This window comes from Microcaecilia unicolor, chromosome 1, assembly GCF_901765095.1.
Source record: "Microcaecilia unicolor chromosome 1, aMicUni1.1, whole genome shotgun sequence".
NCBI classification, from domain to species: Eukaryota; Metazoa; Chordata; class Amphibia; order Gymnophiona; family Siphonopidae; genus Microcaecilia; species Microcaecilia unicolor.
Genome location: NC_044031.1, coordinates 147,362,706 through 147,387,419, shown reverse-complemented (window position 1 = coordinate 147,387,419; position 24,714 = coordinate 147,362,706). Strand labels below are relative to the sequence as shown.

The 24,714-nt window shown below is 43.1% G+C and overlaps 1 protein-coding gene across 1 annotated transcript in view; it reads left to right on the top strand.

Annotated features, from left to right (window-relative positions):
• The window catches only part of VWDE (von Willebrand factor D and EGF domains), a 135,766-nt gene that overhangs the window by 92,038 nt on the left and 19,014 nt on the right, over window positions 1–24,714 (top strand). Inside the window, 5 exon segments of the mRNA XM_030201168.1 lie at window positions 3,360–3,497; window positions 11,918–12,556; window positions 17,999–18,094; window positions 18,180–18,275; window positions 22,228–22,323. Coding sequence (XP_030057028.1) covers window positions 3,360–3,497; window positions 11,918–12,556; window positions 17,999–18,094; window positions 18,180–18,275; window positions 22,228–22,323 — 1,065 coding nt within the window.

The window sequence follows — 24,714 nt, the reverse complement described above, 5'->3', positions numbered from 1 at the left end:
TCAGAATTAAAGAGAATTAAAGGGAATTAAAGAGGTGGGGTTCAGGGCAAGTGAGTAGAGGTTAGGAGTCAAAAGCAGTGTCAAAGAGGTGGGCTTTTAGCCTGGACTTGAAAACGGCGAAAGACGGAGCTAGACGTACAGGCTTGGGAAGTTTATTCCAAGCATGAGGTGCAGTGAGATAAAAGGAATTGAGTCTGGAATTAGCAGTAGAGGAGAAGGGGACAGACAAGAGAGATTTATCTACAGAGCGGAGTATCCGGGGGGGGGGGGGGAAGGCGTAGGGAGAGACATGAGAGGAGAGGTATTGGGGAGTAGCAGAGTGAATGCACTTATAGGTCAGTAAGAGAAGTTTGAATTGAATGCGAAAATGGATAGGGAGCCAGTAAAGTAACTTGAGGAGAGGGCTAATGTGAGTATAGCGACTTTGGCAGAAAATGAGTCGCGCAGCAGAGTTTTGGACTGATTGAAGAGGAGAGAGATGGCTAAGTGGGAGGCTGGTGAGAAGCAGGTTGCAGTAATCTAAGCGAGAGGTAATAAGAGTGTGGATAAGGGTTCTGGTAGAGTGCTCAGAGATGAAGGGATGGATTTTGCTGATGTTATAGAGAAAGAAATGACAGGTTTTGTCAATCTGCTGAATGTGAGCAGAGAAGGAGAGAGAGGAGTCGAAGATGACCCCAGGTTTATGAGCTGATGAGACAGGGAGAATGAGAGTGCTATCCACATAAATAAAAGGGGGAGAGGAGAGGTGGGTTTAGGGGGAAAGATGAGAAGCTCGGTCTCGGCCATGTAAAGTTTCAGATGACGTTGAGACATCCAGGCAGCGATATCAGATAGGCAGGCTGAAACATTGGTCTGGATGCTGGTTGAGATTTCAGGGGTAGAGAGGTAGATCTGGAAGTCGTCAGCGTAGAGATGGTATTGAAAGCCATGGGATGATATCAGAGAGCCAAGGGAAGAAGTGTAGATGGAGAACAGGAGAGGTCCGAGAACAGAACCTTGAGGTACACCGATTGGTAGTGGGATAGAAGCGGAAGAGGATCCACCAGAGTGTACACTAAAGGTGCGAAGCGAGAGGTAGGAGGAGAACCAGGAAAGAACAGAGCCCTGGAATCCAAGTGAAGATAGCGTATCAAGGAGTAAGCTGTGATCAACAGTGTCAAAAGCGGCGGATAGATCGAGAAGGATGAGGATAGAATAGAGACCTTTGGATTTGGCCAGAAACAGGTCTTTGGAAACTTTTGTAAGTGCAGTTTCAGTTGAAGTAGCTGTTGATTATGATCTACAAACAGCTGATGACAGCACTAATGTCGATATATGTGCCTACACGCAGGCAACGGCTGATGATGAAACAGATGATGAAATGAGCAGCGAGGCACATGCTGATGAAATTCAACAACCTCCTGTCACTTTTGCAAGGGCACTGGAGAGTCTCAACACCATGCGGGCCTATCTGGAGGCCACTGGATGTCAGTGCTATGACAGTTTTTACCGTCTGGCAGACGTAGTCTATGGAACTCACAGACACAAGAGTGTACAAAGGACTATACTGATTACTTCAAGTAAGCCTAACATCAGTTAACGGAGACTGTATAACGTCACTTAACAGAGACTGTATACTGTACGTATAATAAACAGTACTGTACGTATGTTTATCAGATGTCAAGGTTCATTTTTTCAGTCACAACGGTTAAGTGCACGCTCCGGTTAACTGCATGTATTTCTTTGGTCCCAGACCCTTGCACTTAAGTGGATTGCACTGTACATTCTACATTAAGCATCCTAATCTTAGGGTCCTTTGACTAAAGTGCATTACATTTTGCAATTACTGTGCCTTAACACAAGAAAATGAAGTGCTGCAAATGCAAATATAACATTGCACCAATTAGAGAGTGAATCCAGCACATTAAAATATCAATTAGTACATGGTATCCTGGTTGTAATTAGTATGTATGCACTTAACCCCAGAATCTCTAAAGGTCGCCCAAGTTTGAGCATCCAGATTTGGGTGCGGATCCCAGTTCTGTACGTACACTTAGTTAATGGGTCATTAACATCAATTATTGACTTTGATTGGCGTGTGGATCTGCATATGTGCTACTCTATAGCACTGCACACCTAAATTGTCTTCCTTGCAACTCTAAAGGGGGTGCGGACATGGGAGAGGCATAGGCAAGTCAGTGACGTTCTCAATATTTAGGTGCTGTGGTATTGAATAGGCATGGGCAGCCCAAGGTAAGATGCTGCCTGAGGCAGGGCTGAGATGCCGCCGCCCCCCCCCCCCCCCCCAGGCCACAGTCTGGCTTCTAACCCCTTCCTTCCTCCACCCCTTCCCCGAGTTCACCTTCTTTTCCCATTTTCCAAAAGAAGGCAGCAGCAGTGATTCCCATATGCTGCCCTGCTGCCAGCACCAGCCTTTTCTCTACCGCGGCCTGCTTCTGGGAAAACAGGAAGTTACATCAGAGAGACGGGCCACAGTAAAGAGAAGAGGCCTGTGCCGGCGGCAAAGCAGCATATGGGAATCGCTGCCACCACTGCATTTTGGAAAATGGACAAAGAAGGTAAACTCAGGGAAGTGGGTGGAGGAAGGAAGGGGTAGATGCTGCTCCAGGAAGGTAGGGCTGGACTGAGAATAGTCATTTACGTGCCCAACTGCAGATCAGCATTTACACTAGGTTTCAGCAAGAATAAGTCCTCACACCCATTCTAAGTACTATTCTATAAAGATTACTTAGCGCTAAGCAACCTTCATAGAGTTGACGCTTAGCCCTTCAGTAACTTCAAAATTGATTAGCTTGAGATAGTTGCCATATGCTAACTTCATTATACTTTCCACACTCATTCTCTGCCCATGCCACGGCTACCTATGCCCCAACACAAAATGCCCCAATGTGTGAATCAGTGCATGCTAAATTGCAAAAATAACACAAAAGCAATTGCCATGTTTGTGCAGTAACAGTTAACACACACTAATTCTCATGTTAAATGTCTAATGCACTTTAATAAAAAGACCCCCTAGATTTCTACTACTGAAACTAAAAGAGTTGCATAATTTTGTACTGGAGTTTCATGAAAAGTATGCATTTAAGATGAAATGTAATTTGTTGGCTTTGCAATGATAAAATAATGACGAGATGAGATGCAAATTTCATGTTCTATGCGAAGCCCTGACTGCCTATAGCATCATGTTACTGTAGTAATATAGGTCACAGTAGTGTAGTAATGTGGGAACTTCTACAAGGTTCTGCATATTAATCCCCTGAAAAAGGAAATGGATGTATCTGAATGTTACACATCTTTTGCAGTATGTAACGTTGCAGAATGTAATACATTGATAGCTGAAAGTCTTTGTTTCAATTTAGGGAGTCGTTGCCAGGAAGATATTGATGAATGTGGGAACAGTCCTTGTTTCTCCAAAGAACTTTGCGTCAATACTTTTGGTTCCTTTTACTGTGGCCCATGTCCAACAGGGCTGCAAGGAGATGGAAAGAACTGCTATGGTAAAAAAACATCCTTTGAACCTAAGATTATTGCATTTAATCACTGTGAAGATGTGAGAAGACCACTTCAAACACAGTAAAAGCCTCAGATGAATTCTTTGGTCTTCAGCTTGTTTAAATTACTAGGAATTTCCTGACCACTAATGTTTATTACAACCTACAGTGTGAGCTTCCTGTGTCATTGTTCCAGCTGCTGGGTTCATAATAAGGTTCATAATAAGGTGTGTGTGTGTGTTTATTCATACTGTGCCCTTTACATGGATAGCACTACAAACCAAAACAATCAGAGGATTTAGAAAAGTTTTCAATCCTGGAAGTAAAAAAAAAAAAAAGTGGGCCCAAATGTGAAAGATACTTTTATTTTTCTGGAAGTCAAAATAATAGTAAACATCCAATTTTGAACTCAAAGGAAATGTTTGGAAGACAAATATGGCCTTGCTCCTATGTTTACAGGATTCTACACAGTTTTTGTAAGAAAAATACCTCACATAGGGGCCCTTTTATAAAACTACAGCAAAACCCGAGCTTAGGGCATTCTATCATGGGACTTTCCTGTGTGCTAAGCCCATTTTTACCACAATGATAAAATAGGGAGTTTTCTATATTTTTGTTTGCAGGTCATGCACTAATGTTGTCATTAGCATGTGACAACTGCAAATAATTAAAATGGGTGTACTTGCCGCCTCCTATTTAGGCGGTGCTAAGAGATCAACATTAACCCAGTGTTAAGCAATTGAAGCAACATTCCATATATTGCTCCTAAAACACTGGCACAGAAAAAAGTGCTATTCTATAAGCTGCGTTTAAAGTTAGGTGGAGTTTATAGAATAGCACTTATGTCCGGGAATCACACCTATTTTTAGGCACAGTCATTTGCACCAACTGAAAAGATACAAATATGCATGCCTCATTCTATAACAATGCACATTAATTTTAGGAATGCCCCCATTACACCCATGATCCTCCCATTTCTGCACCCCCTTGTTCAGATTGTGCATAAATTTTCAACACAGATCCCATTCTTAAATTTACGTGCACAAATGCTAATTAAATCTAATTAGCTTCAATAGTTGCTTTTCAAAAAGACAATTATTGGTGCTAATTAGCTCATTATTCAATTAAATTGTGCTTGCAAGGTTTTGTGACTTATAGAATTAGGGGATTAGAACACAGTAATGTGAACACACTTGCTGGTTAACGCTTCCACACTCATGGCACGCCCCCTCAAAAAATATTTTTTAAATAGTTTACACACAATTACCAGTCACAATCAGGGAAATTACTGCAAGATGCTTTTGCACCTTTTTCAGCACACTAGGTCCACGTTAGGACTTAGCCACCTTAGTAAAAAGGTCCCATAGAAATGAACTAATGCTCTGGAATGGAGTACAAGTGGAGCTGGGATGAGTCCACACCCACCTTTACCTTCCCAATAAAACATATAATGGATACTGCATAGTGTAGGCTAACATGTTATTTGGATTTAGAGAACAGGCTTTACAATTGGTCTGAAACACGGCTGCTAGAGCACTTCCTCTATAGGAAGTTTTGAGCATATTGAGCTATAGATTCTGTATATGGTGCCATAAAAATCAGCGCCAAAAAGAATATGCTTAGATGTAGTCTATAAACTATACTTAATGGTAGGCATGGCTTATAGAATATGTCTAGGGCAGTGGTTCCCAAACCTGGCCCTACAGGCACCCCAGCCAGTCAGGTTTTCATGATAACTACAATGAATATTCATGAGAGCTTTACATACACTGCCTCATTTGCATGCAAATCTCTCTCGTGAATATTCATTGTGGATAGCCTGAAACTCTGACTGGCAGGGGTGCCTTCAGGACCATATTCTAGGGTCTTTCTGCATGACTAATTCTAGTTGCGGGAATTTATGCCAAATAAAACAGTGTAAATGCCAGCAACTAACTTAGGCACGGAGCAGGTGTATTCTATAACAGCACACATAATTTTTTAGAAATGCCCATGAACTGCCCATTCCAGACCAATAGCCAAACCCCCTTTTCAGCAGCACACATTAGAATTTGTGCCCATCACTTTACAGAATACACTTAGCAAGCTGTGTGCGTAAATTATAATTAAAGTCAATTAGTATCATTGTTAAGCGGCAATTATTAGCGCTGATTGTCTTGTTAAGATAGCTAAATTGCACGTGAAATACAGAATATGACCAGAATTGTGCACACAACTCAAGACGCACTATTTAGAACCTGGGAGATTATGCCAATACTGTATTCATTACACTGGCTCCTGATAATATGGCAAGTAACATTTCAGGTACGATCATTAATACATGGCCTTAAATAACAAAGGTCCGATGTGTATTTCATCCATGTTGAAGATCTGTCACCCTCCTAGAGCACATCTGGGCAAGTTATTAGATGTCCCATTTGTTCACCTTGGTTGATTGGCAGAAACTCAAGAATGCATATTCTCTTTAACAGGACTTTTGATCTGGAATGCACAACCAGCAGCCTTACATTTAATAAGTAGTGTTACCATCTTCAGGAAGTTGTTAAAAGCACATATATTCAAGCATATAATTAGTGTAATGGTATCATGTATATTTTGGAAGACCTAACAGTGTTAAGTCAAATAGTTTGCTTCATACATATAGTAATAAAATATTTATTTATTTATTGCATTTGTATCCCACATTATCCCACCTCTTTGCAGGCTCAATGTGGCTTACAATTCATCATGGATACTGGAAATAGAAGTAAATATACAATTAGTTTACAGAGGGTTTTTGTGTTACATGGTGGCGAGATACATGATAGTGTTAAAGCTAATAGACATTATAAGACAGTTCTAGAAGTTTTCAAGATTATACAGTTACACATGTTGATCTTTGTGATATATCTTGTCGAAGAGATAAGTTTTCAATAGTTTGCGGAAGTTGGTCAATTCGAAGACCATTCTCAGGTTACGTGGCAGCGCGTTCCAGAGCTGCATGCTCGTATAGGAAAAGGTAGATGCATGCATTGATTTGTATTTCAGACCCTTACACTTGGGAGGATGAAGATTAAGGGGTGTGCGAGAAGATTTTTTTGCATTCCTGGGTGGTAGTTCTATCAGGTCTGACATGTAGGCAGGGGCGTTACCATGGATGATTTTATGGACTAGGGTGCAAAGTTTGAACGTGATGCGTTCTTTCAGTGGGAGCCAGTGCAGTTTTTCTCGTAGGGGTTTCGTGCTTTCGTATTTTGGTGTGCCAAATATTACTACTACTACTACTACTATTTAGCATTTCTATAGCGCTACAAGGCATACGCAGCGCTGCACAAACATAGAAGACAGACAGTCCCTGCTCAAAGAGCTTACAATCTAATAGACAAAAAAATAAATAAAGTAAGCAAATCAAATCAATTAATGTGAACGGGAAGGAAGAGAGGAGGGTAGGTAGAGGCGAGTGGTTACAAGTGGTTACGAGTCAAAAGCAATGTTAAAGAGGTGGGCTTTCAGTCTAGATTTAAAGGTGGCCAAGGATGGGGCAAGACGTAGGGGCTCAGGAAGTTTATTCCAGGCGTAGGGTGCAGCGAGACAGAAGGCGCAAAGTCTGGAGTTGGCAGTAGTGGAGAAGGGAACAGATAAGAAGGATTTATCCATGGAGCGGAGTGCATGGGAAGGGGTCTGCCGTATTCTGGGCTGTCTGGAGTTTTTAAGTATTTGCTCTTTGCAGCCAGCGTAGAGTGAATTACAATAGTCCAGATGACTGAGTACTAGTGATTGTACCAGATTGCGGAAGACCATTCTTGGGAAAAATGGTCTGACTCTTTTTAGTTTCCACATTGAATGAAACATCTTTTTAGTTATGTTGTTTGCATGGTTCTCAAGTGTTAGGATCTTAATTTATATATTATATGATATTTTTTTCTTACTGTACAGTCCGTTCTCACTGTTCGCTGGGGTTAGGGTCCTAGAAAACCCCATTGATACCGAAACTGCAAACACGGAGCCATTGATCCTTTGGGAAAAAGGGGGTTAGGTTCCTGTGTGACCCTGTTGGGTAGCCTTCTTGTAAAGAACAGTTTACTTATTACTTTGAATATTTTAAATGGAATATGTTAACTTTGAGAAATGTGCATAGCGAATGTCTTTTTATTGTGTTAAGTAGAAAAGGAAATGCGCTTTTGTTTTGTTTTGGGGTTTTTTTTCTCCAGTGTTGCAGTACATGCTGAGGTTCCCAGTTCAATTTTGTCTATATATTTTTATTTCTAATTTGTGATCCCTTGTTCTGTAATTTGTGAGGTTCTGTCAGTGTGACTTTAACGGCAGATGAGGAGATTGGAGAGGACAGGGAATTGGGGGAGGGGCTTTATTTTCTGCCCTGGTCACCAGCATAGCTAACGGCAGCCCTGACCCTTGCTGTAGCTGGTGGGGATTCCCAAGCCCTACTAGCTGGGGTCTCTTCTGAAGCTGACCAGAGATGCCTTCTACTGAGCTTGGCAGATGGGGGCAGCATCCTGGAGCCACTGACAAGCATGTTTGGGGTGCTGGCATCAGTGGCTCGAGGAGTTGCTGGTATCCTACTGGGCTTGGTGGAGAGGAGTTCTGGCCATGTTTACTGGAGGCCTTCAGCTGACGAGATTGGGGATCCTCATCTGCTAAAGTATTTATATTTTGAATTGGGAAGTGCTGGGGGGGGGGGGGGGGGGGAGAGAAAATTTTGTGCCCACCCACTTTGTGCTCAGGCCCACCCAAAATTGGCTGTCTGGCTACGCCACTGCAGCAGAGGCGACAGTGTGTACCTGAACACTGTAGTCTCAGGACTGCTTTAGGTTGGTTTTGCTGCTGCTGCTGCTGTTGGTCTACAGAAGCAGCATCAGTGGCAGCAGGAGGGAGGTGATGAAGTTCCTCTACCAGGTGTTGTTTACTCAGTGCGTTTTTTTCTAGTGAAAAAGGTGCCAGTACTCAAATGCCAGCCCACCCTTCAGGGGTGGGGTGATCATTGAGGGACCCACTCTACAATAGCCAGCCCTCCTGCAACCAATCATAGAATTTATGACAAGGCAGAACTGGTGAGTAGGGCCTCAGCTCTTTCATTAAAACTTGGGGACCATGGGTCAATTTTAGCAGACAATGGAAAAGGCGCCAGTACTCAGTACCCCCAAGTACCCCCTCCAAAAAAAAGCCCTGTGTTTACTCCTTGCAGAGGTCTCAGGTTCCCCTTGGGGTGCTCATATCACATGTTGGGAACCTCTGCTATAATGAGCCACCCCTCTTGAAATCCACCAGACCATCTTTCAAGGCCAGACTACTTATTTTATTTTGTGCAGTGAGTAGTAGTGTGTGTGTGTGTGTGTGTGTGTGTGTGTGTGTGTGTTCGGGGGGGGGGGGGGTTCTCAGGGTTGTTATTTTTTTTTTTTTACAGATTTCAAAGTTTGCCCCATTACTATGCAGTATTTACCAGAGAGTATAGGTTAATTGGTTTGATGACCCTGTTGTATTAGAACTGATTTTGTTACCATTCACATTTATTTTCTGTCTGTGTGCACATTGGGAATACATGTTGAAAAAATAGTTACATTACAAATGAGATAATAACTAGAATAAAACAAATAAAACAAAAGATAAGACCATTTTTGACTAGCTTTCTTTATTGGATTAACGTAATACATTTTTGACTAACTTTCAAAGGCAATACCTTCTTCAGATTAGAAATGAACAAAAGATGACAATAGACTACATAGGGAAAGGTAGGGGTGGAGGTGGGCAGAGGGTTTCAGAAACAGGAAAAGATGGATGGGTGATCAGAGGGTGACAAAGCAAAATAATTTTACGGTTTATAACGTGATAGAAAACCCAGATCTCCATTAAGACCCATTCTGCTGGTGTCAAAATATTTCATCTTCTTAACTTCAAAGGTCTTACATTCCTGGACTGTTTTAAAATTTCCTTTCAGTGTTCTGACCATAAAATCATTGATGTAAAGTTCTTCCCCACAGAGGTGTCTCCCTGGTTAGCTTTGTGGTGTTTAACGTGGTGCCTTTGTGAATCGATTCCTGCCTTTTGCATCTGTCCCATTTCTCCAGTGTAGCACCCTTCTTCACATTTTCTACATTAAAATGAAAGAAAACAAGATTGCAGTTAGGCCTAGGAATAGTATTTAGTAACATTTTGAATACTGATAAAACACTTCATCACATCTGGTTAGAAATATTTTTTAAATTTCTGCCCATGATGGAATAATAACATAGTAACGTAGTAACATAGTAGATGACAGCAGAAAAAGACCTGCACGGTCCATCCAGTCTGCCCAACAAGATACAGTGGGGGAAATAAGTATTTGATCCCTTGCTGATTTTGTAAGTTTGCCCACTGACAAAGACATGAGCAGCCCATAATTGAAGGGTAGGTTATTGGTAACAGTGAGAGATAGCACATCACAAATTAAATCCGGAAAATCACATTGTGGAAAGTATATGAATTTATTTGCATTCTGCAGAGGGAAATAAGTATTTGATCCCCCACCAACCAGTAAGAGATCTGGCCCCTACAGACCAGGTAGATGCTCCAAATCAACTCGTTACCTGCATGACAGACAGCTGTCGGCAATGGTCACCTGTATGAAAGACACCTGTCCACAGACTCAGTGAATCAGTCAGACTCTAACCTCTACAAAATGGCCAAGAGCAAGGAGCTGTCTAAGGATGTCAGGGACAAGATCATACACCTGCACAAGGCTGGAATGGGCTACAAAACCATCAGTAAGACGCTGGGCGAGAAGGAGACAACTGTTGGTGCCATAGTAAGAAAATGGAAGAAGTACAAAATGACTGTCAATCGACAAAGATCTGGGGCTCCACGCAAAATCTCACCTCGTGGGGTATCCTTGATCATGAGGAAGGTTAGAAATCAGCCTACAACTACAAGGGGGGAACTTGTCAATGATCTCAAGGCAGCTGGGACCACTGTCACCACGAAAACCATTGGTAACACATTACGACATAACGGATTGCAATCCTGCAGTGCCCGCAAGGTCCCCCTGCTCCGGAAGGCACATGTGACGGCCCGTCTGAAGTTTGCCAGTGAACACCTGGATGATGCCGAGAGTGATTGGGAGAAGGTGCTGTGGTCAGATGAGACAAAAATTGAGCTCTTTGGCATGAACTCAACTCGCCGTGTTTGGAGGAAGAGAAATGCTGCCTATGACCCAAAGAACACCGTCCCCACTGTCAAGCATGGAGGTGGAAATGTTATGTTTTGGGGGTGTTTCTCTGCTAAGGGCACAGGACTACTTCACCGCATCAATGGGAGAATGGATGGGGCCATGTACCGTACAATTCTGAGTGACAACCTCCTTCCCTCCGCCAGGGCCTTAAAAATGGGTCGTGGCTGGGTCTTCCAGCACGACAATGACCCAAAACATACAGCCAAGGCAACAAAGGAGTGGCTCAGGAAGAAGCACATTAGGGTCATGGAGTGGCCTAGCCAGTCACCAGACCTTAATCCCATTGAAAACTTATGGAGGGAGCTGAAGCTGCGAGTTGCCAAGCGACAGCCCAGAACTCTTAATGATTTAGAGATGATCTGCAAAGAGGAGTGGACCAAAATTCCTCCTGACATGTGTGCAAACCTCATCATCAACTACAGAAGACGTCTGACCGCTGTGCTTGCCAACAAGGGTTTTGCCACCAAGTATAGGTCTTGTTTGCCAGAGGGATCAAATACTTATTTCCCTCTGCAGAATGCAAATAAATTCATATACTTTCCAAAATGTGATTTTCCGGATTTAATTTGTGATGTGCTATCTCTCACTGTTACCAATAACCTACCCTTCAATTATGGGCTGCTCATGTCTTTGTCAGTGGGCAAACTTACAAAATCAGCAAGGGATCAAATACTTATTTCCCCCACTGTAACTCATATGTGCTACTTTTTGTGTATACCCTACTTTAATTTGTATCTGTTCTCTTCAGGGCACAGACCGTATAAGTCTGCCCAGCACTATCCCCGCCTCCCAACCACCAGCCCCGCCTCCCACCATAACATTTTTGTCAAGGTTAGCTTTTATTTTTCATGCATCAAAGAAGTATATTTTTCAATGCCTTTTTTTCTCTTGCCCAGCACTGGCAACCGTTGCCTTTGCTATATGCAAATCTTCCTTATGCATATTCAATGTAGAAATCCTGAAAAACAGACTGGCTGGGGTGTCTGAAGAAGTGAGTTGAGAACCACTGTTTTAGACATATCAAAGTGCCACAAAGTGAATTATGTAACATACATCCATTATCATCAAGATTATGAGGACATCAGAAGATACATATAGTAATGTCAAACAGCACATGTAGAATAGCATACCTGAAGAATGACACCTCATTGAATTAGACAGCATGAGGACATTACAGTCATCTATTGTTAGGCTAATTTTTTAATCCTGTTTTGCATTTATCTAGATTTTCAATCACTATCTGTTCATACACCCGGCGTTGTTGTTGACCAGGATACATCTGCTCTTACCAGAATTTCCAGTTTCCATGAAGTTTCCAAAATTCCACAATCAATATCAGCAACTTCAAAGCCAGAGAGTCCTCCCAGAACATCTGTGAAGCACACTGCTGGTAAAAAGGTTATTAGCCATGCTTCCAGAACAATCAACAGACTGGACACAAGAGGTCAAACCTCTGGAGAACAGACTACACTAAGTATACCTTCAAGGCACAAACCACTATTTCCTGAGAAAAAAATTGCAATATGGCCAGAATCTCTAAACCCTTTAACCAGTGAAAGTAGAATTTTTATTGGGAAATCCAAAACAATCATTGGGAACACACCATTGAGAAGTTTACAAAATGGAGGAACAAATACTCAAGTTCCACAGCTGAGACTGAAGGAGGTTTCTTTATGGACTGTCCCTATGAAAGTCACTGTGTCATCACCAATACTGGAACCAATGGTAACAGTAAAATTGCCAGTTGTAACGTGTGCAGATTCTCCCTGTTTCCTAGGGGTTCCCTGTGAACCAAGAGAAGTTGGAGGCTTCAAATGTGGTCGTTGTCCATATGGATATTATGGAGATGGTGTTACTTGTAAAGGTACTGTATTGAAGTTACATGGTTGACTTTTAGGAGCTATTTCTGTAAAGAGATACCTAGGAATAAGGCAGCAAGAAGGCACATAAACAGCAGTGTTTTAGTCATTAGGAACAACAACAACAAAAAAAAGATAAAATACCCTATAAAGGTGAGACAAAAAAAAAAAACCTCAGAAAAGGGAAGGACCAGTGGACTTCCACAAAAGGAACCCAAGCCAGAGGTCATTAAAAGTAATGTACCAAGTTTATTGTCAAAAAATAATCAGATATACAAGGACTCTATCAGACTCGAAATAGAACCGGGTTTCCGCAAATCAGTACCTGCCTCAGGAGTCGATATATCTAAATAACAAAATAAAGAAATTACAGAGAAACAATATATATATATATATATATATGTATAATACTTAAAAAATGAGAAAAGAATAAGTATCTCTCAGATATTAAAAACTGTTTTACAAAACAACATAGCATGACAGCATACTTAACCACAAAACTATCAAGTCCACTGGTTCTTCCCTTCTCTGTGTTTTTTTAGTGTGTTAGTTATTTACACAGTGTTGTGCTAGTTACTCTTCAAAAGTAATTAATTGCGGTTACTAGTTACTTCTCAACTTAAGGTAATTAGTTACAGTAATTAAATTACTCATTTAGGAAAATAATTGATTACTGATTACAGTTACCTGCTTTTAAAGTAACTAAATGCTTTTCCTTTACTAATACCACATCTAAAAATACTTCTGGTAAAAGCCTTATGGTACATGAAGAGGTAAAATATCTATCTTTCCCCCTATTATCTAAAAGTTGCCAAAAATTGCATACAAATTAAGGTGTGGTTCCAGTTTACCTGTGCAATTTAATTGAATAATGAGCCAATTAGTGCCAATAATTAGCTTTTTAACAAGCAATTATTGGCATTAATTTGATTTAATTTGGGCGTTATGTGCGTATCTTGTGCCTTAAATATACGCATGGCCTGAAAAAGGGGGCACAGAAATGGAACATCATGGGAATTTTGAGGCAGAGCAGAGATGCTTAAATTAGATGCAGGCATTTAAGCCATTCTATAAACCATTCCAAACTATAGGTGTGGCTTATATAATATTGCTTAAGTAGGGTTTTCTTCAGCTCCCATTTTTTAGGTGCTATTTACTGAATTTATCCCCTTATATACAACCCCAATGCGATAATTGAATGATTTCATCTCTTGATGCTTATGTCAAAAAGGTTTGACCAACTCATGCCAACCACATCCTCTATCAGGTCACATCATGTTGTGCTAGTTGCTCTTCAAAAGTAATTACTACTACTACTACTATTTAACATTTCTAAAGTGCTACCAGGGTTGTGCAGCGCTGTACAATTAACAAAGAAGGACAGTCCCTGCTCAAAGGAGCTTACAATCCAAAGGACAAAAAGTGCGGTCAATCAAGATTGAGGCAGTCTAGATTTCCTGGATAGAGGTACAATGGTTAGGTGCCAAAAGCGACATTGAAGAGGTGGGCTTTGAGCAAGGATTTGAAGATGGGTAGGGAGGGGGCTTGGCGTATGGGCTCAGGAAGTTTATTCCAAGCATAGGGTGAGGCAAGGCAGAAAGGGTGGAGTCTGGAGTTGGCGTTCGTGGAGAAGGGTACTGAGAGGAGGGATTTGTCCTGTGAGCAGAGGTTAAGGGTAGGAGCGTAAGGGGAGATGAGGGTAGAGAGGTAGTGAGGGGCTGCAGATTGAGTGCATTTGTAGGTTAGTAGGAGAAGCTTGAACTGTATGCGGTACCTGATTGGAAGCCAGTGAAGTGACTTGAGAAGAGGGGTGATATGAGCATATCAGTCTAGGCGGAAGATAAGACGCGCAGCAGAGTTCTGAATGGATTGAAGGGGGGATAGATGGTTAAGTGGGAGGCCAGTGAGGAGTAGGTTGCAGTAGTTAAGGCGAGAGGTAATGAGAGAGTGGATGAGAGTTCGGGTGGTGTGCTCAGAGAGGAAAGGGCAAATTTTGCTGATGTTATAGAGAAAGAAGCAACAGGTCTTGGCTGTCTGCTGAATATGGGCAGAGAAGGAGAGGGAGGAGTCGAAGATGACTCCGAGGTTGCGGGCAGATGAGATGGGGAGGATGAGGGTGTTATCGACTGAAATAGAGAGTGGAGGGAGAGGAGAAGTGGGTTTGGGTGGAAAGACAATGAGCTCGGTCTTGGCCATGTTCAGTTTCAGGTGGCGGTTGGACATCCAGGCAGCAATGTCGGATAAGCAGGCCGATACTTTGGCCTGGGTTTCCGCAGTGATGTCTGGTGTGGAGAGATAAAGCTGGGTGTTGTCAGCATAAAGATGATATTGGAAACCATGAGATGAGATCAGCGAGCCCAGTTACTGGGACTGTTACTGGGAATGTGAAGAAAGTAGTTAACTGCTTTATTGTTTACTGCAAGAAAGTAATTAACTGCAGGTATCCTGAAAACCAGAGTGGCTAGGGTGCCTGCAGGACAATGTTTGGGAACCCCTGGAGTAGACTTAAGACAGGCACCATTTTCAGTGCCTATACTAGCTGCTTTGTAAATTGGCATTCAGTTGTCTTGTTAAATTTGTTACCTCGCCTTGAATCTCATATAGGAGTGCTGGTGAGTTATAAATACCTCATAACATAATGTGCTGTTATAGAATATGTATAAATCCGGCATTGGTGCACTAAAAAGAAAGTGACACCCCCCACTCTAGAAGGTTCCTTGTTTTTTTTGTTATTAGCTTACACCAGGTCAATGGCAGGTGTAAGTGGGCATGCCTGAATGCACCACTCAACACATACATTGTACAGTATTCTTTAGGATGTGAGCATTGATGCTTGGCACGCCCACATCCTACCCATGCTTTTCCCTGTGTACACCCCCTGACCAATCACGTATTTTGTCACTTACACCCGAGCATTAGTGCTTCAGGTAAGCATGCAGAAGTAGCACATTTATGCACAAAAAATCATGCATTCATGCAGATGCACCTTTTTCTTTAAGGAATTTCATGATATGATTAATTTAATTTTTATGAGTTAACTCAAAACTTTAATCAGTGAGTTTTTTCTAGCAAAAAAGGTGCTGGTACTGAAATGCCAGGCCACCTTTCAGGGGTGGGGTGATTACTGAGGGACCCACCCTACAATATCCAAGCCCCCTGCAACCAGTCACAGAACCTATGACAAGTCAGAATTGGTGTGTAGAGCCTGAGGTCTTTCATTAAAACTTGGGGACCATGGGTCAATTTTAGCATTGAATTTCCGGGCATAATGCCGGCGGCAGTCAGCAAAATGGTGAGCGCCCCTGTCTGAATATTTGGACCCTGCCTTTTTAAAGATTCACCCAAGCAGGTCCAGCTTGACATAAAAGTTAGATGAGTGGGTGCCTCATTGTAGGTGCAGCAGTGCAGCGCAGGGAGCATCTGGGCATTATAGGATATTAGCAGAAGTTGGCATCAGCGCCTACAATGTATACGTCTACGGTTACACCTTTCATAGTGCTGGCATAAATGAAAGTGTGTAAATGCAGCAAAGGCATGGGTAACTTACAGTTTTTGGCAAGTTATGCATGTTTGTCAGAAACACACCCATATCCTGCCCATATGTACACCTCCTTACTACTACATATTATTTGTATACTGCTACTACACATACACAGTGCTATACACATGTATGCAGATACATTATCAGCCCTAGAGGGCTCACAATCTAAGTTTTGTACCTGGGACAATGGAGGGTTAAGTGACTTGCCCAAGGTCACAAGGAGCTTCACTGGGAATTAAACTCAGCTTGCCAGGATCAAAGCCCACTGCACTAACCATTTGGCTACTCCTCCACTCCTTGCAGTTATGTGCTAATCAAATTACTGTGGGTGTACCTATATAGCATAACCCTTAGGGCACTTGCACATATAAATGGCTTTGTGCTGCATTTGTCCTGCAGGTGAAGCATAATTGCATGCACAGAATTATAAAATTGCTCTTAAAACGTACAATTTTGCCAATAACATAAAATTAGCAAAATGATCAAATATAAGCTTAAACACAATCAATGAGGTAAACTTAGAGTTAACAAACTGAATGCTACTAATAGGCCTAACATCATACATGATCGGAAATATAAAGATTTAACAGCACTGCAAATCAATCATGTAGCAGAAATATGATAAATGTCAGCAGAATATGAATGATACCATAATAGAGAGCTGGAAGAACAGTCATATAATATAGATTTGATACTCAAATGAAATACCTTTATAGCAGTGGCGTAGCTACGTGGGGCCATGGGGGCCTGGGCCATAGGAGCCAACTTTTCAAAATTATTGGGAGTGCTATGCCCAATGGAAACAATCCCTCCCTGGACACACACAAGGAATTTTTCCAATATTGGGGGTGCTCAAGCACCCACAGCACTCACAGAGTCGGCTCCAATGGCCTGGGCCCCCGTAGATTTGGCCCTGGACCCCCCCCCCTGCCGACGACCCTCTCAAACCCCCCTCCCACCGGACATCAGACTCATAGAAACAGAACGAAGCCTTGTGCCGGAAGAAGAGGACCTCTGCTGGCGGGGGTTGGGGTCCCCCGCCAGCAAGGGTAGCCGACAGTGGTGGTGGTGGAGGGTTGGCAGCGGGAGGGGGATCGAGAGGGTCATCGGCAAGGGGGGGTCAAAGTTGTTGGTGGTGGTGGTGGCGGCGGCACCGGGGGAGGGGGCTAAAATGTGCCCCCTCACCTCGGTCTCTGGACCCCCCTCCCGCCAAAGTCTGGCTACGCCCCTGCTTCATAGGCACGCATTAGAACATTCAAATAACATAACATTATTTGATATGTGAAGATCATTGCTATATGGGAGAGCTGAATCTGATTGTGTACTTTTAGACAGAAGAGTTGAAGTTGCAGCATTCATAGCCCTGGGAAAAGGAGGGGGAGTTTCAGCCATTGCACAGTAGCAACTCGGTCAGTGGGATTTGGATTAGATGTATACCATGTTAAGAGAGCTGCTGTCTGTTGCTCACTGCTAAGCACTGGAGGACTGTTGCTGCTAGATTTCAGAAGGAGGAGGATGGAGCTTCTCAAAGGGGTGTAGAGGAAGGCAAACGGGCAAAAAATACTTATATTTTATTTTTAAATGCACAGTAAAAGGCATTAGGAACTCTGACTAGATAAGTATTATGAAATGTCTATGAAGAGTGGAGGAGTAGCCTAGTGGTTAGTGCAGTGGACTTTGATCCTTGTGACTCTGGGCAAGTCACCCAACCCTCCATTGCCCCAGGTACCAAAACTTAGATTGTGAGCCCTCTAGGGACAGAGAAAGTACTTGCATTTAATGTGTATAGCGCTGTAGAAATGAATAATTTTAAGGAAGTATTAAATTAAGTCAAATGGCATGGTCAATAGCGGTAACTTGAAATATTTATCTATCTTTTCTTTTTCTCTTTCTTTCTTTTTTTAAGCAATATGTAGATATCCCTGTGGTAAGAACATGGAGTGTGCAGCACCAAATACTTGCAGATGTAAAACTGGTTACTCTGGTTATAATTGTCAAACTGGTAAGTGCCCATGTTAAATTGACCAAATCTAATCCATCAAAGCTAATAATGTGTATCTTAAACGAAGAATTTTGATTTTACACAGCGGTATGTCGCCCGGACTGTAAAAATAATGGAAAGTGCATTAAACCTAATGTCTGTGAATGCTCATCAGGGTATTATGGATCAACGTGTGATGAAGGTAATTAACATGATCCAATGTAATTATTTATTTAGATTTTGCTCACACCTTTTTCAGTAGTAGCTCAAGGTGAGTTACAGTCAGGTACACTGGATATTTCTGTGTCCTAGGAGGGCTCACAATCTAATTTTTATACCCGAGGCAATGGAGGGTTAAGTGACTTGCTCAAGATCACAAGGAGCAGCATTGGGATTTGAAGTGGCAACCTCTGGATTACAAGACTGGTGCTCTAACAACTTGGCCACTCCTCCACTCAACATTAGAAATCAATTACTTCTTGTAAAGGCACAAAACTGAGAAATAAAGATGTAGTAGAGATCAATATTCAATGCAATTTAACTAGCCAGAAACAGCTCCTGGCTGGTTAAATCAGGCTCCCTTTTACTAAGGCATGCTACCAGGTTTAGTGTGCACTAATTATTAGTGCACACTAAATGCTAAGACAACCATAGGAATATAATGGGCATCTTAGTATTTAACACATTCTAAATCTACTAGCGCACCTTAGTAAATGGGGCCCTTAACTGGCTAATTGTTAGCCAGCTCTGGAATCCTGGAAATTCAATGCTGGTGCTGACATGGGCCAGCATTGAATTTCTGAGTTTAACACCAGCAGCAGTTGGCAAAATACTGATCACTGATGGCTGAATATCAGGCACAGTAGTTTTTACATTTTTCAAAGGCATAGAGTTCATGAATATAAAAAAAGATATATAAGAGACAAAAAAAAGTAAAAATAAAAGCTTCAATCAGAATCCATAAAGAGAATAAGTTGTATGTACAAAGAGCAGCAACAAACGCATGTGTGCTCCAACATATAACCTACCTTTTTACAGTTATACCTACTTATTCAGTAAATCTGATTCCAGGGTAGTTACTATCAGACTCATTTTCAAAAGAGATAGACGTCCAAAAAGTGACATGTCAGCATTTGGACGTCTATCTCACAGAAACGTCCTGCCAACCAGTCCCAAGTACATACTCCTTTAGTTGTCATAAGGTAGTAGAGTAGGCACAAAACACCTATTTTATATTAATTCATTTGTGATATTCCCAATTATTTTTTATGGGATCATCAGAATGCACTGCATTAGTGCTGCTTATTTCAACTTCATGAGACAGCGATGTGCAAATCGATCCACAATATTCCTGTGAATTCCCCATGCTTCAAAAAACTTCTTATATTTAAAGCATTTAAACTCAAAAACCTGAAGCTACTTAACTGGCAGCAGCTTTCAGTGTATAGGGAACCTCCACCAACAAGGCCAAATTTCGACTCTTGGTCAGGGAAGAGGTCCAACTTTTATCTGCAACATAGTTCTCTCATGTAGAAAAAATGGCTGGGAAAAGTAGTCATCTATTTTCATGGGTCACTGAGAGACAAAAACAGGCCTGGATTCTGGGGCCACCCATTCCTTTCTGCTCTCTCTCCTATTCCATTTCCTCCCCCCCCCCCCCATTAAAAAAAGGTTACCTTTGCTGGTAGGGATGCCTAAGCCCTGCCAGCCAAATAGATCCGCGGCCCGAACCTGCCCTGTGGTAAGGAAGTCAGCAGCATGCTTTCTAACTACCAACACCAGCACTCCTCGTACATGCTCAGTTTGTGATCATGAACTGAACATGCATGGAGTGCCAGCATCAGCTGTTAGAAAGCATGTTGGCAAATTCCTTACACCAGGAGAGGTTTGGGCTTCGTAGTTATTTGGCTGGCAGGGCTTGGGCACCCCGCCAGCCATTCAAGATACTGCAGTTGGGCGGGCCTGAGCCCAAAGTAGAGGGGCCCAGGCTCCACATGCCACTGAGTCAGCTGAGCCCCCTGTTTGAGGCCAGGCCTGGGGAATCTTGCCCATACCGCCCCCTCTCGGTGGGCCTACTACTTTTTTTAGAGAAGACTAGTGCAAAAGGCAAGGAACATGCATATATCTAAGTGAGGCCATTTACACCAGCCTTATAGCTGGTGAACATGTACCTAAATGTATGCATAGGATGCTCTTAAATTATAGCGTTCTCTAAGTTACATGCTTATACGTGAGCTTCACACGTATTCCACTCTGTCCATGTTCTAGTCCACTGGCAAAGAATGCAATAACACAGTATGGCAAATACTTTTCCGCTAGTCACTATTCTATAAGAGGCCATTTATGTACCTCCTTTCTACCTAAAACTAAACAGTTTCTTACAGAATTACTCTCCCCTCAATAAATGTCTCAGAAAAAATATATGTAATGTATATATAATTCTACTGTATTTTATCTTTGTGAAATGTGTAGGAAAAGATTTATATGATCCTCTATAAAAAAAAAACCATGCTATCAACAGTACATGGAAATGAAAGTTAAATTCACTTTCATTCCCCTTTTTTCCTGCATCCATATTTGGTAATCAGGGCTTAAGCCTTACTCATACAGAGACCTGCAGATAAATAATCTTTCATAGCAATGGATCTAGCACCCACCTCTTCATCGGTTCACTATGTATATAGTGTCTCCTATATCATTCTTATTCTTATTTTTAGTTTCTATTTTTAATTCTTATTTAACCAGTATAGCAACTGATACTCATTTTTTTTTTTAGATGTGTCAGACCAGGGGATTACTAGCGTCTGACATGCATGTTTCACCCTTGTCCTGGGCTGTCTCAAGGACTGACCCTCTTAGCTGTCTTCAGTGTCAGCTTTGCTCTATAATTAATGGGTTATCTTTGAAGGGAGATAACCCATTAATTATAGAGCAAAGCCATTGATATCCTATATAATAATTTGCACCTTCAACGTTCTGAAGCTGACTGCCAGGAAGTTGAAGCCTGGTTCGTAATGTCTGAAGCCTTCCAGTGATGTCACCGTGTTGCCTGGGAAACCGCGATGCGTCTCAAGCACGGGCGCTACGAGTTCGCACCACCATCTCCATCCCCTCCCTGTTCAGCAGTCCCACCCCCCCGTACGTCTCCTCCGATGTCCGCGCCCCCCTCTCTTCCCATGTCTGCCAGCCAGCGCCTCCCTCCCTCTGTCTCCGTGGCCTCTGACAGCAAGGAGGATGTGTGTGGGTGCCCCAGACCTTCGTACGTGGCAGCTGCTGTTTAAAACGTTTTACCTCCTGCTCGGCCGCCAACACTGAAATCCAGCAAATACAGATGCCGCTTCAGACAGGCTGTGGTTTTGCTTCTGTTTCCGCAGTTCCTGTGGTCCCACCCTTCTGCAAACAGGAAATGAAGGCGGGACCAGAGGAACAGCTGAAACAAGCGGTGTCTGTACTTGCTGTACCTCAGTGTTGTTGGACGAGCAGGAGGTAAAACATTTTAAACAGCAGCTGCCACGTACGAAGGGCTGGGGCACCCGCACACGTCCTCCTTGCTGTCGTAGGCCACAGAGACGAGGGAGGGAGGTGCTGGCTGGCGGAAATGGGAGGAGAGGGGGCACGAACATTGGAGGAGAGGGGGGGCCCAGATAGAGGGGGGTCCTGAGATGAGGGGGTCCTGAGATGAGAGCGGGGAGGGGGGTCCTGAGACAATAGGGGGTCCTGAGATGAAGGGGGAGGGGGGTAGAGGGGGAGGGGGTGAGGAGGGGGTCGGGAGGGGGATGATGAGTGGGGGAGGAGGAGGAGGGGAGGGGAGGAGGGGGGAGAGAGAAGGGGGAGGAGGAAGATGGGGTGTGGGGAGGGAGAAGGGGGTGGGGGAGGGAAGGAGAGGGAAGGAAGAGGAGGGGGTGGGGGAAGGAGGGAGGGAGGGAAGGGGTGAGGGGGGAGGAGGAGGGGGAGGAGGGGGAGGGGGAGTAGGAGGGGGTGATGAGGGGGAGGGGGGTGATGTGGAGGGGGTGGAGGGGGAAGAGGAGGGGGAGGAGGGAGGGAGGGGGCCCTGGAACCTTGCTAGCGCCCGTTTCCTTTCTGTTGGAAATGGGCCTCTTTACTAGTTAATAAATAATTTTTGGCACTAACTTCTGTCTAAATTCTGTTTTTAGCACACTGTGATCCACCTTGTCAACATGGAGGCACTTGTTTGGCAAGAAATGTTTGTACCTGTCCTTTCGGTTATGTGGGACCAAAATGTGAAACAAGTTAGTAGAAATTTTATTTCTTAAACAGTGAAAAATATTTAGGCTCCTATTTACTAATGCATAGCACGCAATGATGATGTTATCATGTGTTATCTGTCTTAAAGGCCATTTTATGCAGTGGGGTTTGAGGCAGATAACATGCAATAAAGCCATTATCACATTGTTAGCATTAATAAATATGGACCTTAGTGAATTATTCCTCTACCTGTGGCAATTATTTGAAACAATGCTCTGAACACAGGGATAAGAACGGTAAGTTTATTGGGTTTGTTTATCCAAAATAACAATGACAGCCTGTAACACTTTTTAAATAAGCACAGTGTAAGATCATAGTTCTCCCAGCATGTTAAAAGTGAGCTGCATGTCTCAATAGAAGAAAGCTTGTCCATGTCTGCTCAACTTAAACATAACATTATAGCAAAAAATGGTTCTTAGTGACTCACCTGTTATTAATCTTCAAAGTATCATCCCCCGGATTCTACATGTGGCGCCGAAAAATTAGGCACTGATATATGGGTGCCAATCCAAGATGTTCACCCAACTAAATTGGCTAACGAGCCAATTAGTGCAAATAATTGAGTGTTAATTGGCACCAATTTGGAATTGTGTGGACATCTTCCTACATGCTATTCTATAGCAATGTGCACCCAAATCCTTTAGGGGCCCTTTTACTAAGGTGCGGTAAAAAGTGGCCTGCACTAGTCTGGGTACGTTAAGTTGGAATACACTGGGCCGGTTTTTTTTTACCACAGTGGGCAATAGGCCTTTTTAAAATGGGGCAGTAAAATGCCATTTGCTAATATTAAAAGTAACACAAGGCTATTTACTGCCTGAGCCCTTACTACCGCCTTTTTACTTGGCAGTAAGGGCTTACGCGCTACTCGTGTGGTAATCAGGCAGCGCAAGCCAATGTGGCCGCATTGCTGGTTACTGCTGGGAATGCCCCCATGGTAGAAAATAGAAAATTATTTTCTACCATGGGAAACAGTGCATGCCAATTTCAGAAATATCACCAGGTGTCCGCGCTTCCCCAGCGATAATGCTGATTTTGTACATGGTAGCCCTACTGCAGCTTAGTAAAAGGGTCCCTTATTGTGTAATCTGAAAGGGGCAAGGCCATGAGAGGTGGGTCGTGTTGTTATAGAATACTGGGGGTGGGGGTGCCCCTATTGAGTGCCAGGAATTACACCTGGTTTTCAGCAGGCCTAAGTCCTGGCACCCAAATTTGGGCACTGAAATCAGCACTCAATGCTATTCTATACTGGGCACTCATTTTTCAAGGTCCAGTACATAACAGCATTGAGCGCAGGGCTTTTTTGGTGCCGAGATTTGAGCGCCATTTACTGAATCTAGCCCCGTAGGTGCATAAAAAAGTTATATCAAGGGCAACTCTACCACAGGGAACCTGCATTTATGCGCCACTGGTGCATGTAAATGTACAGAACACTGTCGCTTTCACAGGTAAGTGTACACTTATCTGTGTAAACAGCAACAAGGCAGCTAAGTGCTATTCTGTAAAGGTGTGCGTATATGGCATAGTGCATGAATGCAAGGGGGCAGAGCATGGGCTGCTACCACTTATTCACACCACTTACAGAATACTGTACATTACGTGCTCCCTACAAAATCCTGAGTGGTGTAGAACGAGTAGAAGTTAATCAATTTTTTATTGGTTCCAAAAGTATAAGATTAGGGAAACACTTGAGAAAGTTACATGGAAATACTTTTAAAACAAATAGGAGGGCATATTTTTTTCACTCAACAAATAGTTAAGTTCTGGAACTCTTTGCTGGAGGATGTGGTAACAGTGGTTAGTGTATCTGGGTCTAAAAAAGGTTTGGACAAATTCCTGGAGGAAAAGCCCCCTAGTCTGCTATTGAGACAGACCATGGGAAGCAACTGCTTGCCCTGGGATTTGTAGTATGGAGTGTTGCCATGATTTGGGTTTCTGCCAGGTACTTGTGACCTGGCTTGGCCACTATTTGGAAAACAGGATACTGGGCTAGATGGACCATTGGTCTGACCCCAGTATGGCTACTCTTATGTCCCTTACTGCATTTAGGTGACCACCAGTTGCATCAGCCTAGATTTTAGGTGCCCCAATACCAAGTTGGCATAGTATTCTAAGGGCATCTGGGTGCCCAGCCCCACCCCCCCCCCCCTCCAATTGGTTCAGCCTTTCTTCCTCCTCAGGTTGGGCATCTCTCCTCCCCAAACCAGTCAGTCTTTCTTTCCCCCTCCTCGTCCCTCTCCCTGTGGATCCAGCACTACTCCCCTTACTCCCAGGGGTGGCCAAAGCAGCCTGTCATACTGCTGCTGCTGCTGCTGCTGTCACCAGCGACTGATGTAAACTTTACAGGACTGCAGGGGAGTGAGAGAGGTGAGGAGCAA